This window comes from Triticum urartu, chromosome 2 (assembly GCF_003073215.2).
Source record: "Triticum urartu cultivar G1812 chromosome 2, Tu2.1, whole genome shotgun sequence".
Lineage (NCBI taxonomy): Eukaryota > Viridiplantae > Streptophyta > Magnoliopsida > Poales > Poaceae > Triticum > Triticum urartu.
The window spans coordinates 438,932,857-438,945,880 of record NC_053023.1 but is presented as its reverse complement, the minus strand read 5'-3'; the positions used below and the strand labels follow the sequence as shown (position 1 = coordinate 438,945,880).

Genomic DNA, 13,024 nt, shown 5'->3' with positions numbered 1-13,024 from the left:
CATTCAAATCAAAATCAGCAAGTCTAGATACTGAAAGTAAGTTGTAACCAAGAGATCCAACGAGTATGACATTTTGAATGGAACTATCATGTGAGATGGCCACCTTACCAAGGCCAACCACTTTACCCTTTGAATTATCACCAAAGGTGACATATTTTCGAGGGCCGTTGTTTTCAGCAAGCTCACGGAACATCTCTTCATCTCCGGTCATGTGATCAGTGCATCCACTATCAAGAACCCATTCCTTTCCTCCTGATTCATATCCCCGAAGATTTGCCATAAGACCAAAATGTCTCATTGCATCATCAAGATCGGAGTCACTGTCATCATCATCATAATATTCATGTTCATCATGATCTTGTGACTCATCATTTCCTAGAGAGGGTAATTCATTAGATAAATGATCAAAGTGATTACTTTTATGAATTCTTATAGCTTTGAGTATGATATCATTAATGATTCCAACATCTCCTTTAGCATGCTTAAGATTTGCAAGTTCATGAAGACATTTACCAAAACTAGGATCACTAGAGTTCATCTTACTCAAGGCAATAGATTTATGGAGAATTTCATTCAAAGTTTTCAAGCAGTGATTGGGAAACCGTTCCTCAATAAATTTCCATATAGTATAGGCGCAATTTTGAGTAGGCAAACTAGCAATCAAATCTTTGGGCAATCCTCTAATAATGAGCTCAATAGTTCTAAGATTGCGAATCATGTCAATATCTTCATCTAGGGTAGGATGCAAGAGATCAATATGGGGTGCACAAGGGCTAGCAATATACTTGTTCAAATGATATTGATTGAAGATTACAAGCATCTCATTTTTCCACTCATGAAAATATTTTCCATCAAGAATAGGCACTCTATGTCTAAGACTCCCTAGAGTAGACACATCCATCTTCCTCCAATGGTGATTAAACCAAGGCAATGGAGACCAAAGCTCTGATACCACTTGTAGGATCTAGAAGTAGATGTGTCTAGGGGGGGTGATTAGACACTTCGTGCTAAAGTTGCAAGTTTTTAAGCCTTTTTGGTTAAGTGAAGTTTAGGCACAATTTCAGCACACACAATACATATCAAGCAAGCAAGTGCAAAGAGTATATGAGCAGCGGAATGTAAAGCATGCAACTTGCAAGAATGTAAAGGGAAGGGTTTGGAGAATTCAAACGCAATTGGAGACACGGATGTTTTTCCCGTGGTTCGGATAGGTGGTGCTATCCTACATCCACGTTGATGGAGACTTCAACCCACGAAGGGTAACGGTTGCGCGAGTCCACACAGGGCTCCACCCAAGGGCAACGGTTGCGCGAGTCCACACGGGCTCCACCCACGAAGGGTCCACGAAGAAGCAACCACCCACAAAGGGTCCACGAAGAAGCAACCTTGTCTATCCCACCATGGCCATCGCCCACGAAGGACTTGCCTCACTAGCGGTAGATCTTCACGAAGTAGGCGATCTCCTTGCCCTTACAAACTCCTTGGTTCACTCCACAATTTTTTCGGAGGCTCCCAAGTGACACCTAGCCAATCTAGGAGACACCACTCTCCAAGAAGTAACAAATGGTGTGTAGGTAATGAACTCCTTACTCTTGTGCTTCAAATGATAGTCTCCCCAACACTCAACTCTCTCTCATAGGATTTGGATTTGGTGGAAAGAAGATTTGAGTGGAAAGCAACTTGGGAAGGCTAGAGATCAAGATTCATATGGTAGGAATGGAATGTCTTGATCTCAACACATGAGTAGGTGGTTCTCTCTCAGAACAAATGAGTTTGAATGATGTGTGTGTTCTGTTGGCTCTCTCTTGGAATGGGAAAGAGGTGGAGGGGTATATATAGCCTCCACACAAAATCCAACCGTTACACAGTTTTCCAATCTCGGTGGGACCGAATCATAAAACTCGGTCGGACCGAAATAGTAAACCTAGTGACCGTTAGGAATTTCGGTGGGACTGACATGCAACTCGGTAGGACCGATTCGGTTAGGGTTTGGGCATAACGTAATCTCGGTGAGACCGATTACACAAACTCGGTGAGACCGAGTTTGGTAATTGGCTAACCAGAGAGTTGGTCAGGTAAACTCGGTGGGACCGATTTGCTCTTTCGGTGAGACCGGTGAGACCGAAAAGTTACAAAGGGGAAACACTGAGTTTACATTGCAATCTCGGTGGGACCGATTGCATATCTCGGTGGGACCAAGAATATTGCAATAGGTAACAGAGAGTTTGCAATCCCATCTCAGTGAGACCGAGATCCTTATCGGTAGAACCGAATTGCTAGGGTTTGGTAGTGGCTAATGACAAGTGAAACTCGGTGGCGCCGGATAGGAAGAATCGGTAGGACCGAGTTTGGCTTAGGGTTTAGGTCATGTGGATATGGGAAAGTGGTTGAGGATTTTGGAGCATATCATTAAGCACATGAAGCAAGAGGCTCATTAAGCAACACCTCATCCCTCCTTAATAGTATTGGCTTTTCCTATGGACTCAATGTGATCTTGGATTACTAAAATATAAAAGTGAAGAGTCTTGAGCTTGAAGCTTTAGCCAATCCCTTGTCCTTAGCATCTTGAAGGAGTTCCCACAACCTTTAGTCCATGCCACTCCATTGTTGAACTTATCTGAAACATGTTAGATAGAAGTGTTAGTCCAACAAGAGATATATTGTCATCAATTATCAAAACCACCTAGGGAGCACTTGTGCTTTCAATCTAGATATGGATGTATCTAATACTAAAATGTGACTTGGTACATTCATATTTAAATAAACATAAGACAAGAATTTTAAGACGGAGGGAGTATTATGCAAGGAAAGATGTAAAGATTCGTCTACAATTCCATATTTCGAATTTCTGTGGTGTGTGCAAGACTTAGACTTGTGGGGAGAAAAACAAAGACTACAGAGTGAACACTCTGTATGCAGTTTTTCAGGGAATGAAGTCGATATTTTTTCCTTTTTGAAACGAATGATGTCGATATTTGGCATCTCAGCTACGCTATACTTTTTGAGAAAATTTGCCAAGTTGCCTTTTTACTTACATTGAGCAAATGAAACGAGACACTGCTATGCTTGTTTTGGATTTCAATTAAGCAAATACTGTTTCCAAATCCATCAATAATATTATCTTTCTCCAAAAAGAAAAGGCTCCTCTGCCTCCCGCCGCCGCCGCCGGTCCCCTTGTCTCCGGTGGCCTTAGGGCCATGGGGGCGCGATGGATCTCAGCCTTTGTCGATGGAAGGGCTCCGTTTTCAGATGTTTCTTTGAGTTTTGTTAGGTTTGTGTCCTGTTTAGGAAGACAAGACGGCGGCGGCTTCCTAAAGATGAAATAAGGTTCTTCCCGCCTAGCCCCTCCAGCGAATTTGTCTTTGATGGATTTGCTCGAATCTGGCCATAGTTCATCTACGTTTGTGTGTTTTCAAGTTGGATCCTTCTTATTCTTCATCAGCGGCGGTTGCTGTTCTAGTATGCTAGTCCTACGGGAGGGACGATGACGGCTACGCACATTCGGCTCGCTTCAGTGCTTCTAGTCGCCGCTAGGTGGTCTACGGATATAGATGTGATATTATTATTTCTTTGAAGATGAATAGATAAAAAAAATTCCCGCAAAAAATAAACTGTTTCCAAGGGGTCCTTTTCGTTTGTTAGAAAATCCCTTAGTCCACCATATATGTTTGGCAATCCTACTGCTAGCGTCCTTTATTTTCAGAAGGTGTTACAGTTTTAGAATGATCTCTGCAATAAAAGAGGCCCACTTGCAATTTATACAAAAACAATGACAACTCAAAATAGCAATTATTTGTCAAGATAAAAATGCATGGCTGGCAAAATTTCCAAAAATTATCAGCAAATTTTGACAGCCCACATAATATGGACCTATGTGATCTTTGGAGTTCTTCAAATGCCACAGTTTTGGCACCAAAAGAACTTTTCATAGTTCTTATAACTAACAATATGACTACTAAAAGAACAGCAAGCTTTAACAGGCATACATTACACGATAAACAATGGGTCAAAAAGTGCGTATGGATATTCATTTACAGATTTAATGCATCATCTCTGGACAGCGGACTACCATAAAAACAACATTGGAAAAAAAAAGAACAAATCATTCAGCAGGGAACTAGCCCACGCAATTTATTAGCAATATGCAACAAGTGGTCAATGTTTGTGGGTGGGTAATTCTGGAGAAGCTTGAGGTTTGCAGTGAAGTCGCCAGCCAAGAGCCGTCTTCGAACAAGAATTAGCATTGCACAGCAGATCCTTAACAAGGTGGCCTGCAACAAAACAAGATGAGTTAATCTATTGCCTCGGAAATGCATCACACGGGACGAAAATATAAATGGCAGCTCTCTAACCTGGGGCCCCTCTGGATCACCTAATAACGCATCCCACAGGTGGATGCAGTCACGGAACTTAAACTCCTGTGTCAATAGCAGGGTGATCCATCTGAACGCATAGAACTGTGGGTTAACCTGGAATTGATGGAGGAATGTCACAATGGAGGCTAAAGTATATGTAACAATATATTAATTCTGACCAGTTAAAAATGAGTAAGTACATTAGATCCGTACCTTGGTTACGACCTCTAAATGCCGCCAGAGCTCTTCATCATGCCTTTTCAGGAGCTGGGATAGTTTACTGATTGTGGAGCGTATACCAACAACACTGTTGTCAAGCTGCTTGCAAAAGTTATCTCGAAATCCACTTAGCACCTCAACAAAACAGAAAAAAGCATCTGACTCTGCTGAAGCCTGTTCATACAAAAGAAAAATGGAAAGTACATGGTCATCAAGCTTCCATGATGCATAATGCGACGCATTACGCATGGTGCATGGGCTAAAGCTATTTGATATTAGCAGCCATAAATCAATAAGATATTCGCTTTGGAAAATTCAGGAGCGGGGTGGCCTTGTGAAATATAGCCTCGCAAAGAAGGAAATGCGTAGTTGTACTATGTAGGCCATAAGAAAAACCTTGTTCCTTGCAATGGGTCTACAAAACAACAGTTGGCATATCTATGTCGGATTTTAGTTGCTACAATAATCCTTATTAACTAAAACATGGAGTCTAAGCTTATCATGTTAACCAGACTGTAAAGGAGAGAATTCCAGAAGTTCATGGGTTAGGTTGAGCCTAATCTGTAAACTCCACAAGATACTCCTCTAGAAGCTTGCAGTAGGATTTATATACTCTAAAAATCTAATGATGCATTTTGACACATTCGAAATTATCGACCGCCAAACTGCATCAGAGATGATTCTTTCTTAGCTCTTATTTTGGTTGGAAGATAAAGATGTACTTTCACTGTTTTCAATACATGGCACTTTTGAGCGCATGTTTTAGCAAAAAAAATGCAAGGGTTAGGTCTAAATCCCCCTCATAACAAAGATGTGGGAGAAAAGTCTAAGAAAACAAACAACGAGAATGCATAATCAACTATGGGCAAGATGATAAAAGATGAATGCAAAGGTGCAAAGCTCCAAACATTTGGGAAGGATATCTTGGTTGAAAATACCAGCTATGCAGGAAGCATATCATGACCAAAAGTGCCAAACATTGTGAAATAAGTGAGTATATACAGATGCATCACATCATTTACTATACGATTCAAAGATTCAAACTCCAGTACTCGTTGCATCATCACGGGTTGCATATTACATCAATACTAAGAAAAATAAAATTTAAGACAATTAATACTTTGAAGCTATAAGGAAAATCACACAATCTTTAGCATGGCCAGTTTGTTTCATCACCACAAAAACTAAAAAAAAGTTTTTTTAAAGCAAATGGGGACATTAAGAGAACTTACAGAATTACTTTGGTCTGGATCATTCTTGAAGACATAGTAGAGAGGTGCCAAAACTTCATTCATTCCTTGTACATACCTTATACCCGGGTTTAATTTTGCAAAGATGGTAAGTATTCGCTTCAGTGACTCCTGGAAAAAATACATCACATTTTAGATTTAGACTAAATAGAAGTACCAGAAACAAGCAAGAACTGGCATCATGTTTAGACAATAAATGCCTACCTGATTAGACAAGGCATCAGAAGAACCGCCATTGAAAAACTGCATCTCAGGATGAGTACGCTTAACATCTCTATCAATCTGCTCTACAGTTTCAGATTCCTGAAAGTATTCGATAACATTTACATTTTAGTAGCTAAGACACTAACATATTTATCACAACATTAACTAACAAGCAGAATGCAAAGGGAGGTCTCTCACAAGCAAAGCAGTTGCAAGTTGCAAAACCAAATAAAATGAATTAATAGAAACAATGTACAGAGTATGGCAAACAGCCAGGAAGTACAGTAATTTTAAGTGCAGTTAAACATTACCTGGAAGTGTTGGTTCCAAACACTAGTTTTCCCAAGGCTTAGAGGATGTTCGTCCTGGACGATTTCCGCCCTTGGGAGAAATCCAGTTCCTTCAGAATTATGTTCCTTCCTTTTTGAAATAGTCATTTCCATTCTTCGGGTAACTTCTGACTGACCAGAACCAAAATATATTGTTGTGCAGGTTGGTTAAAAATGGGAAAAGGAACCACCACAAAGTAGGTAAATTAAAGAATCTACATCACAGTAAAGCACATTATTAATTTAATGTATGGTGTGTGCGCACACGTGTGGTTGTGGGGTGGGGTTTTCTAATTATGGATCGTGCTAGCTGAAGATTGACGTTTTCTAGTCAAATATTCCATATGGTCTACTTTGTCTGTCGTTTTAGATCACTCATCTCTTCACACCAGCATGAATCAGCATTTATAGTTCAGGTATTTGAGGGAAATGCCATCTCGACAATAAAAATGTCTGCCATTTGCAAGCCAAAACAAACTTGCTAAAAATATCATCTATTTCGGACTGATTCTAGTACAAAGTTAGGAGGGGAAAATTGTGGCAGCCAGCATGAGGTGACTGTCTACCAGCCTGGCACCAAAACCAACAAAATCTTAAGATGTTAAGGACTAGGTTGGGCTTCTAGAATAAGCTGGGTAGGGGGGGCGCTTATTTCCACAGCAAGTCATAAGCCCCAAAAGAACTGGCCCTTAAGGAGTGTGTTTCATGCCCGTAACTGATTTGGATTATTTTTTCAATATATAGCTACCAACACACACCGGTGCTCTCCTAGCTCTCCTAGGGAAGGAAAGCATTGTTCCTTCTATTTAAACACATAGTAAGTGGTGAACAACTAAAGAACCCGTGCATCTGCAATGGTAAAGAACTAAAGAACTCATGCATCTGCGATCGTAAAGAACTTACAGCGCAATGTGCATTAAAAACTTACAGGGTTAACCAAAAGCTCGTCTTTGAAAGCACTGTACTGGGACCGCTTTTTTTCCAGTTCGTACGCCCACAGAGCATGATCCATTGGCAAGTACCCCAAGAGAAGCTGCTAACTATCAAAAAAGTCAAATAAATTTGTAACATATTAAAAAGGAAAAAAAATATCGACACCGCCAACAGACTAAAATGCATTCACAATATCCATTTTACCTCAAACACTTGCCGTTTGTTCAACAGTTTCTTCTAATCTAAACCTATAACAGTAGCTATTCTCAAACCTCTACAATAAAATTAGAGCATGGCTCCAAATTATGATGTGCAATGAAATAAATTCATAAAAAACAGCAAAGAAATGCAAAACAGAAGGAAAAAACTCGAGGCTCGTTTATTTGGCTTCTGGGGAGATCTCAACAAGCTTGAGAATTGTTTTTCCCCTACTTGGGAACTTGGCATGAGAAGTCTATTCATGAAACAATATTACTACTCCCAGTCTAGAATATTTCAAAATCGTATTCTATTAGTGAATCAATTGTTCAAGGACTTATTCATGGAATATAAGTAAATTCCATGAGCGCTTCATGTACTATGCGAGTCCATCGTTAAGTAAGCATATATGTTTGTATTTCATTATAAATGATGCATAAGTTTGAAGACCAATCACATGGAGGCTAATTTTTTTTCATAAATCTAATGTGTGTCATGCCGTTCAAAAGATACTATCCTGATTTAGGTGAACCAACCATGGCAACCCCGTCCTAGACTCAATTGGGGCATCATGCCATATATGGAATCAACAATGATCATACGAGGTCATCAACAAGCATCAGGGCATAATAATGTAACTCTTGAACTTTCTTGCCAATGTCATATCACTAGCATGTGAGTGAGAGAGCAAACACTCGGCCAGGCCCAAGCAAACTGCACGAACACATAGTGAAAAAGTTATACGAAGAAAATGGGAGAATTCCCAGACCTTCCAGACAACAGGCCGCACGGCGGGGTCGTCAGGCACGCCCTGGCACGCGAGCCTCCGCAGCTCCGCCAGATCCACCACCTTCCTTTCCAGCTACACGCACCGAAACACAAACAGACGAACGAACAAGTTACAAACCAAAGCTAAACAGCGAAGTCCCGTGACTCGACCGCGAGAGGCCAACACTCACCGCCGCTTTGAACTCGGCGACGAGGTGGGTCCGAGACGAGGTGGCCGCGCCCTCGTCACCGCCGCCGCTGTCGGAGTCGGAGTCAGAGCTTGCACCGTCGCGCCGCGCGGGTTGACGAGGGGGCGGCGGGGTCGGATCGTGCTGCGGCTTGGGAGGGGGAGGGGGGGGAGGGGAGGGGGGGGGGGGGGAGCGGTGGCGCGGGCTAGGGGCAGGGGCGGACCAGATCGGGCTGTTGAGCCAGTCCGGGACTGCCTTCTGCCTGGGTGTGGATGTTGGGTTTGGGTTGGCGCCGTCGGCCATGGCGGCTGCTGAGGCCGGGGGAGATGGTGCCTGTGGCGGCGATGGGTTTAGGAGTTGGGAATGGGGAGGAGTCCCCCGGATCGGAGGGGACGGCTGGGTTGGACTTGGACCGGTCGGTGCCTCGGTGTTCTTCTCTTCTCCAGCTTTCTTTTCCTCTTTTTCCTTTTCCTTTTCTTTTGAGATGAGAAGAAAGCTGCTGCTTGGCTGACATTCAGTCACCTGATGTTTTTCCCTAAAAAAAAGTCACATGATGTTTTAATGTTTTAGTGTCACACAAAGTTACACAATATTTGACTGAAATCTAGAGAAAATTTAGAGACATTAAAACATTACACTAAGGGCTAGTTCTTTTGGCCGACTTAAAAAATAAACTGCCTCTCTTCTAAACTGTTAAATCTGTCGGGTTTTTGCGTTCGTGGCTGTTAGATCTTCACGTGGGGTTTGTACGTTTAAAGCACCAAGTGCCGAATGAAACCTAATTGCTGCTCCAGAAACAAATTCAGACGTCTCTTGTGATTTTGGGCAATTGAACTATGATGTAATGCGTCGGTGAATTTATCAGTCGATTTGCATCTGAAAGAAAAGGCCAAGCAGGAGTGATCATCATGCTCATGAGGTGCAGCCCTTTGCATCTCGATGGACACACTCGAGGTGATCATCATGCTCATCCTGCTCCTCATCGACAGGCCAAGCATATGGTCAAGGCTTGCTCGCATGGTAACTGAACTTGCAGTCCAACAAAATTGAGGGATAGGGACGCGTCTTCGGGCGACGCTAGTGAAGCGCCGGCTGTGATTGGAGTCGCCCCGCCGATGATTGACGACGCAAGTTACACTTGCTGCAAGCCTGAAACCCATTTAATGGAAATCGATGTGCAACCAACCAAAAATCACAGGTTACTTAGGATTCTGATTCACTTCTTCCTTTACTTGATGTTCGTTTATATAATCTCCATCACATCGTCGCTCCTTCCACATCATTGTCAATACTCGTCTAATTGATGATCTTTTATCGGTTAATTTTTTCAGGCACTATCAGTCAAATTGTTTGTCGGTTCTCGGCCTGGTGGGCCTAACTATGACCCCCTAGGCTGGTTTTTTCATGGGCCCCTTTGGGTAGCCTATAGTTGATTAAATGGAGATACGAGAGACTTGGAGTACAATTCGACGATACCAAAGTTGGAGGGGGTCTCTGCCTCCACCGATGTAACCGACCTACTTGTGTAAACCCTAGGACCCCCGGTGTGTATATAACCTGGGGTCAGGGTTGATGTAGATTAGATTCAATCCCTTGGTACTTGACATGTACTTTGTACATACTCAAACGCAAGCATGATGCAGGGTATTATCTCCTTTGGAGAGTCTGTACCTGGATAAACCTCGTCTTTTATTACCATCGTGTCAAGTCGCGTAGTTAGGATACCCTACCAAGGGATTTGTTGGATTAAGATCCAATAGTGGCGACCCATGCAGGTCCTGGTAAGTGAACGTCGGGCTCGATGACGGTTCGTATCAACGCTTAGACCGGCTCCATCATGATCTTCCCGCCGGGTCGTATGTTCGTCTTCGGCGACATCACCCTCATCGCCAACTCGATTGGAAACCTCGGCCAGGGCGAGGCTTTCACTCTAGGTCAGATCGTAAGATTCGCCAAGATGGATTATACCGTGGACTGCCAGGGAGAGCCAATATTCTTGGACGTCCAGCCAGATCCTAGAACAACAGACATCGGTTATACCAATCTCGATGTCAGATCAGATCTAGGAGTTACTGGAGAAGTCTATTTTTTGACCCACCCACCACTAATCTCGTCGCCAATGTTGAAGATTTCACTTACGTCCTTAAAGGAGCCACCGAAGAGTCAGAAGACACGGAAGAAGAAGTCTGCGAGTCTGCGGAAAGCCGACCGCCAGCCACGGTGCCCTTGCGCAAGTGGCAAGAGACTTTGACCTACGAGTGTTGTATGGCGAACACGCTAATGCCAGTCCGGACAATGGTAACGGCAACGACAACAGCAATACCAATGGCAACGACAACGACAACGTCGGTGATGTCGAGGACGACCCTGATACGTCTCCAACGTATCTATAATTTATGAAGTATTTATGCCATGTTTACAAAAATTCTATATGGTTTTGGTATGATTTGAATGGAACTAACCCAGATTGATGATGTTTTCAGCAGAACTACCATGATGTTGTTTTTTGTGCAGAAATCAAAGTTCTCCAAATGCAACGAAACTTTTTGATGATTTTTGGGAACAAAAGAGGCACTAGAAACTTCGTGGGAGGACCAGGAGGTGAAGGAGGTGGCCACTAGGCACCAGGGTGCGCCACCACTGGCGCACCCTGGTGGGTAGTGGGCCCCTTGAAGCCTATCTTAGCGTGAGACTGACACCAAAAAATCCTATATATTCAGAAACCCCCAAAAGTTAACCTAGACGAGAAGTTCCGCCGCCGCAAGCCTCTGTATCCACGAAAACTCAATCGGGAGCCCGTTCCGGCACCCCGCCGGAGGGGAAAATCATCATCGGAGGCCAACTTCATCATCGCGACGGCCACCATGATGAGGAGGGGGTAGTTCACCCTCGAGGCTAGGGGTATGTACAAGTAGCTATGTGTTTGATCTCTCTCTCTCTCCCTCGTGTTCATGATTTTGCACGATCTTGATGTACTACGAGCTTTGTTAATATAGTTGGATCATACGGTATTTTCCCTCTCTGTCTTGTTGTGATAAATTGAGTTTTTACCTTTGAGGTTTCACTTTTATCGGATTGAATACTTTGTTGGATTTGAGAACACTTGATGTATGTCTTGCATATGAATACCCGCGGTGACAATGGGGTATTATATTGATCCACTTGATGTATGTTTTGGCACTCAACTCGCGAATTCCCGAGATGGCATTGGGGTAATCTATGCATAGGGGTTGATGCATGTTTTTTGTCCTACTTTATCCAATAGAAATCTTGGGGCATTCTTTGAAGTTCTTTGTGTTGGATTGAATATTATGAATCTGAAGTTGTTTGATGCATATCGTATACTCAACTCACGGATACTTGTGGTAACATTGGAGTATCTAGGTGACATTAGAGTTGGTTGATGTGTGTCATATGGTGTTATTTTAGTATGAACTCTAGGGGTGTTTGTGACACTTATAGGAATAGCTCAATAGATCGATTGGAAAAGATATCTTTAAGGTGGTTTCGTACCCTACAAACAATTTCATCTTATGTTCTCCGCTAGATAAGAACTTTGGAGTGATTCTTCGTCGCACATTGAGAGATTGTTATATAATTCAACTATGTTAGCATTGTTGAGAGAATGCACTAGTGAAAGTATGAACCCTAGGCCTTATTTCTAAGCATTGCAATACCGTTTGTGCTCTGTTTTATCACTTGCTACCTTGTTGTTTTTATATTTTCATATTACAAAAGCCTATATGTACTATCCATACTACACTTGTATCACCATCCACTACTGCAGGATGCTACTAACGTGACACTATGATCAGAGACCCTTTGATGAAACTGTGTGCGATGCATTAATCACAAATGGTGATGTAAAAAACCCGTCAAAAAAGGTGCAAAACGTTTGCGATGGCGGATACATCAAACACGGTTCAGATTTTAGTTGCGTGTGCGATTCTAGGCATACGCTTGAGTTCAATGAACTATTTGCGATGAGGCAGAACAACAGAAACAGGTAGCCAGATAAAGGCGTGTGCGATATACGGCATACAGTTCACTCGGATGAACCGTTTGTGATTAGGCAACACAAAAGAAACGGCCAGCCATATCAAGCTGTGTGCGATATACAGCATACAATTTACTTGGATGAACTGTTTGCTTTGAGCCAAGATAACAGAAACGGTTCAACTTAACAAGATGTGTGTGATACGTGACAAATAGGTCTGTAACCAGAAATGTGTGCGAAGACCGATAATGCAGACGATTGCTGCTAATAAGCCGTGTGTGTTGTGGGCAAACGCTTGGTGGTATACAATTGTCAGCGATTGATGAAATCATCACCGATGGTTTCCCTAGTATGGTCTGTGTGCGATGTCATTGCACACAGAACAACAACATATCTCTACTCTTATAAAAACAGAGTTGGTGATGATGGTGTGCCTGCCATCCTGCAATATAGGCCATCCAATTTATATCCGATGGATAGGAAGGAAACTATGGCAATTTTGCAAAAAGATACCCACACCCCTCTCCACATTTGCAAATAAGGTCTTCCCTCGTTCATTCTTTTCTCTCACAAGATAAACTAC

General features: G+C 42.6%; 1 protein-coding gene across 1 annotated transcript; it reads right to left on the bottom strand.

Moving 5' to 3' along the window:
- Nucleotides 1-3,961: 3,961 nt before the first annotated feature.
- LOC125537735 (TBC domain-containing protein C1952.17c-like) lies at nucleotides 3,962-8,886 on the bottom strand. Its single transcript, XM_048701051.1, has 9 exons — nucleotides 8,448-8,886; nucleotides 8,258-8,350; nucleotides 7,286-7,390; nucleotides 6,340-6,489; nucleotides 6,029-6,127; nucleotides 5,807-5,935; nucleotides 4,569-4,748; nucleotides 4,353-4,469; nucleotides 3,962-4,271 (listed from the first exon to the last, which is right to left on the bottom strand). Exons 1-9 carry the CDS (start codon nucleotides 8,745-8,747, stop codon nucleotides 4,107-4,109), a joined length of 1,338 nt encoding a protein of 445 aa, XP_048557008.1. The 5' UTR covers nucleotides 8,748-8,886; the 3' UTR covers nucleotides 3,962-4,106.
- Between the last annotated feature and the right edge of the window lie 4,138 nt (nucleotides 8,887-13,024).

Bases quoted from the DNA above. Each gene is read 5' to 3' on its own strand.
- LOC125537735 (XM_048701051.1), bottom strand. From the start codon at position 8,747: ATGGCCGACGGCGCCAACCCAAACCCAACATCCACACCCAGGCAGAAG. The intron at 4,749-5,806 runs GTAAGTTCTCTT...TTGTATGAACAG, and splicing joins ATCCAGACCAAAGTAATTCT to GCTTCAGCAGAGTCAGATGC. The intron at 4,272-4,352 runs GTTAGAGAGCTG...GTTTTGTTGCAG, and splicing joins GTGATCCAGAGGGGCCCCAG to GCCACCTTGTTAAGGATCTG.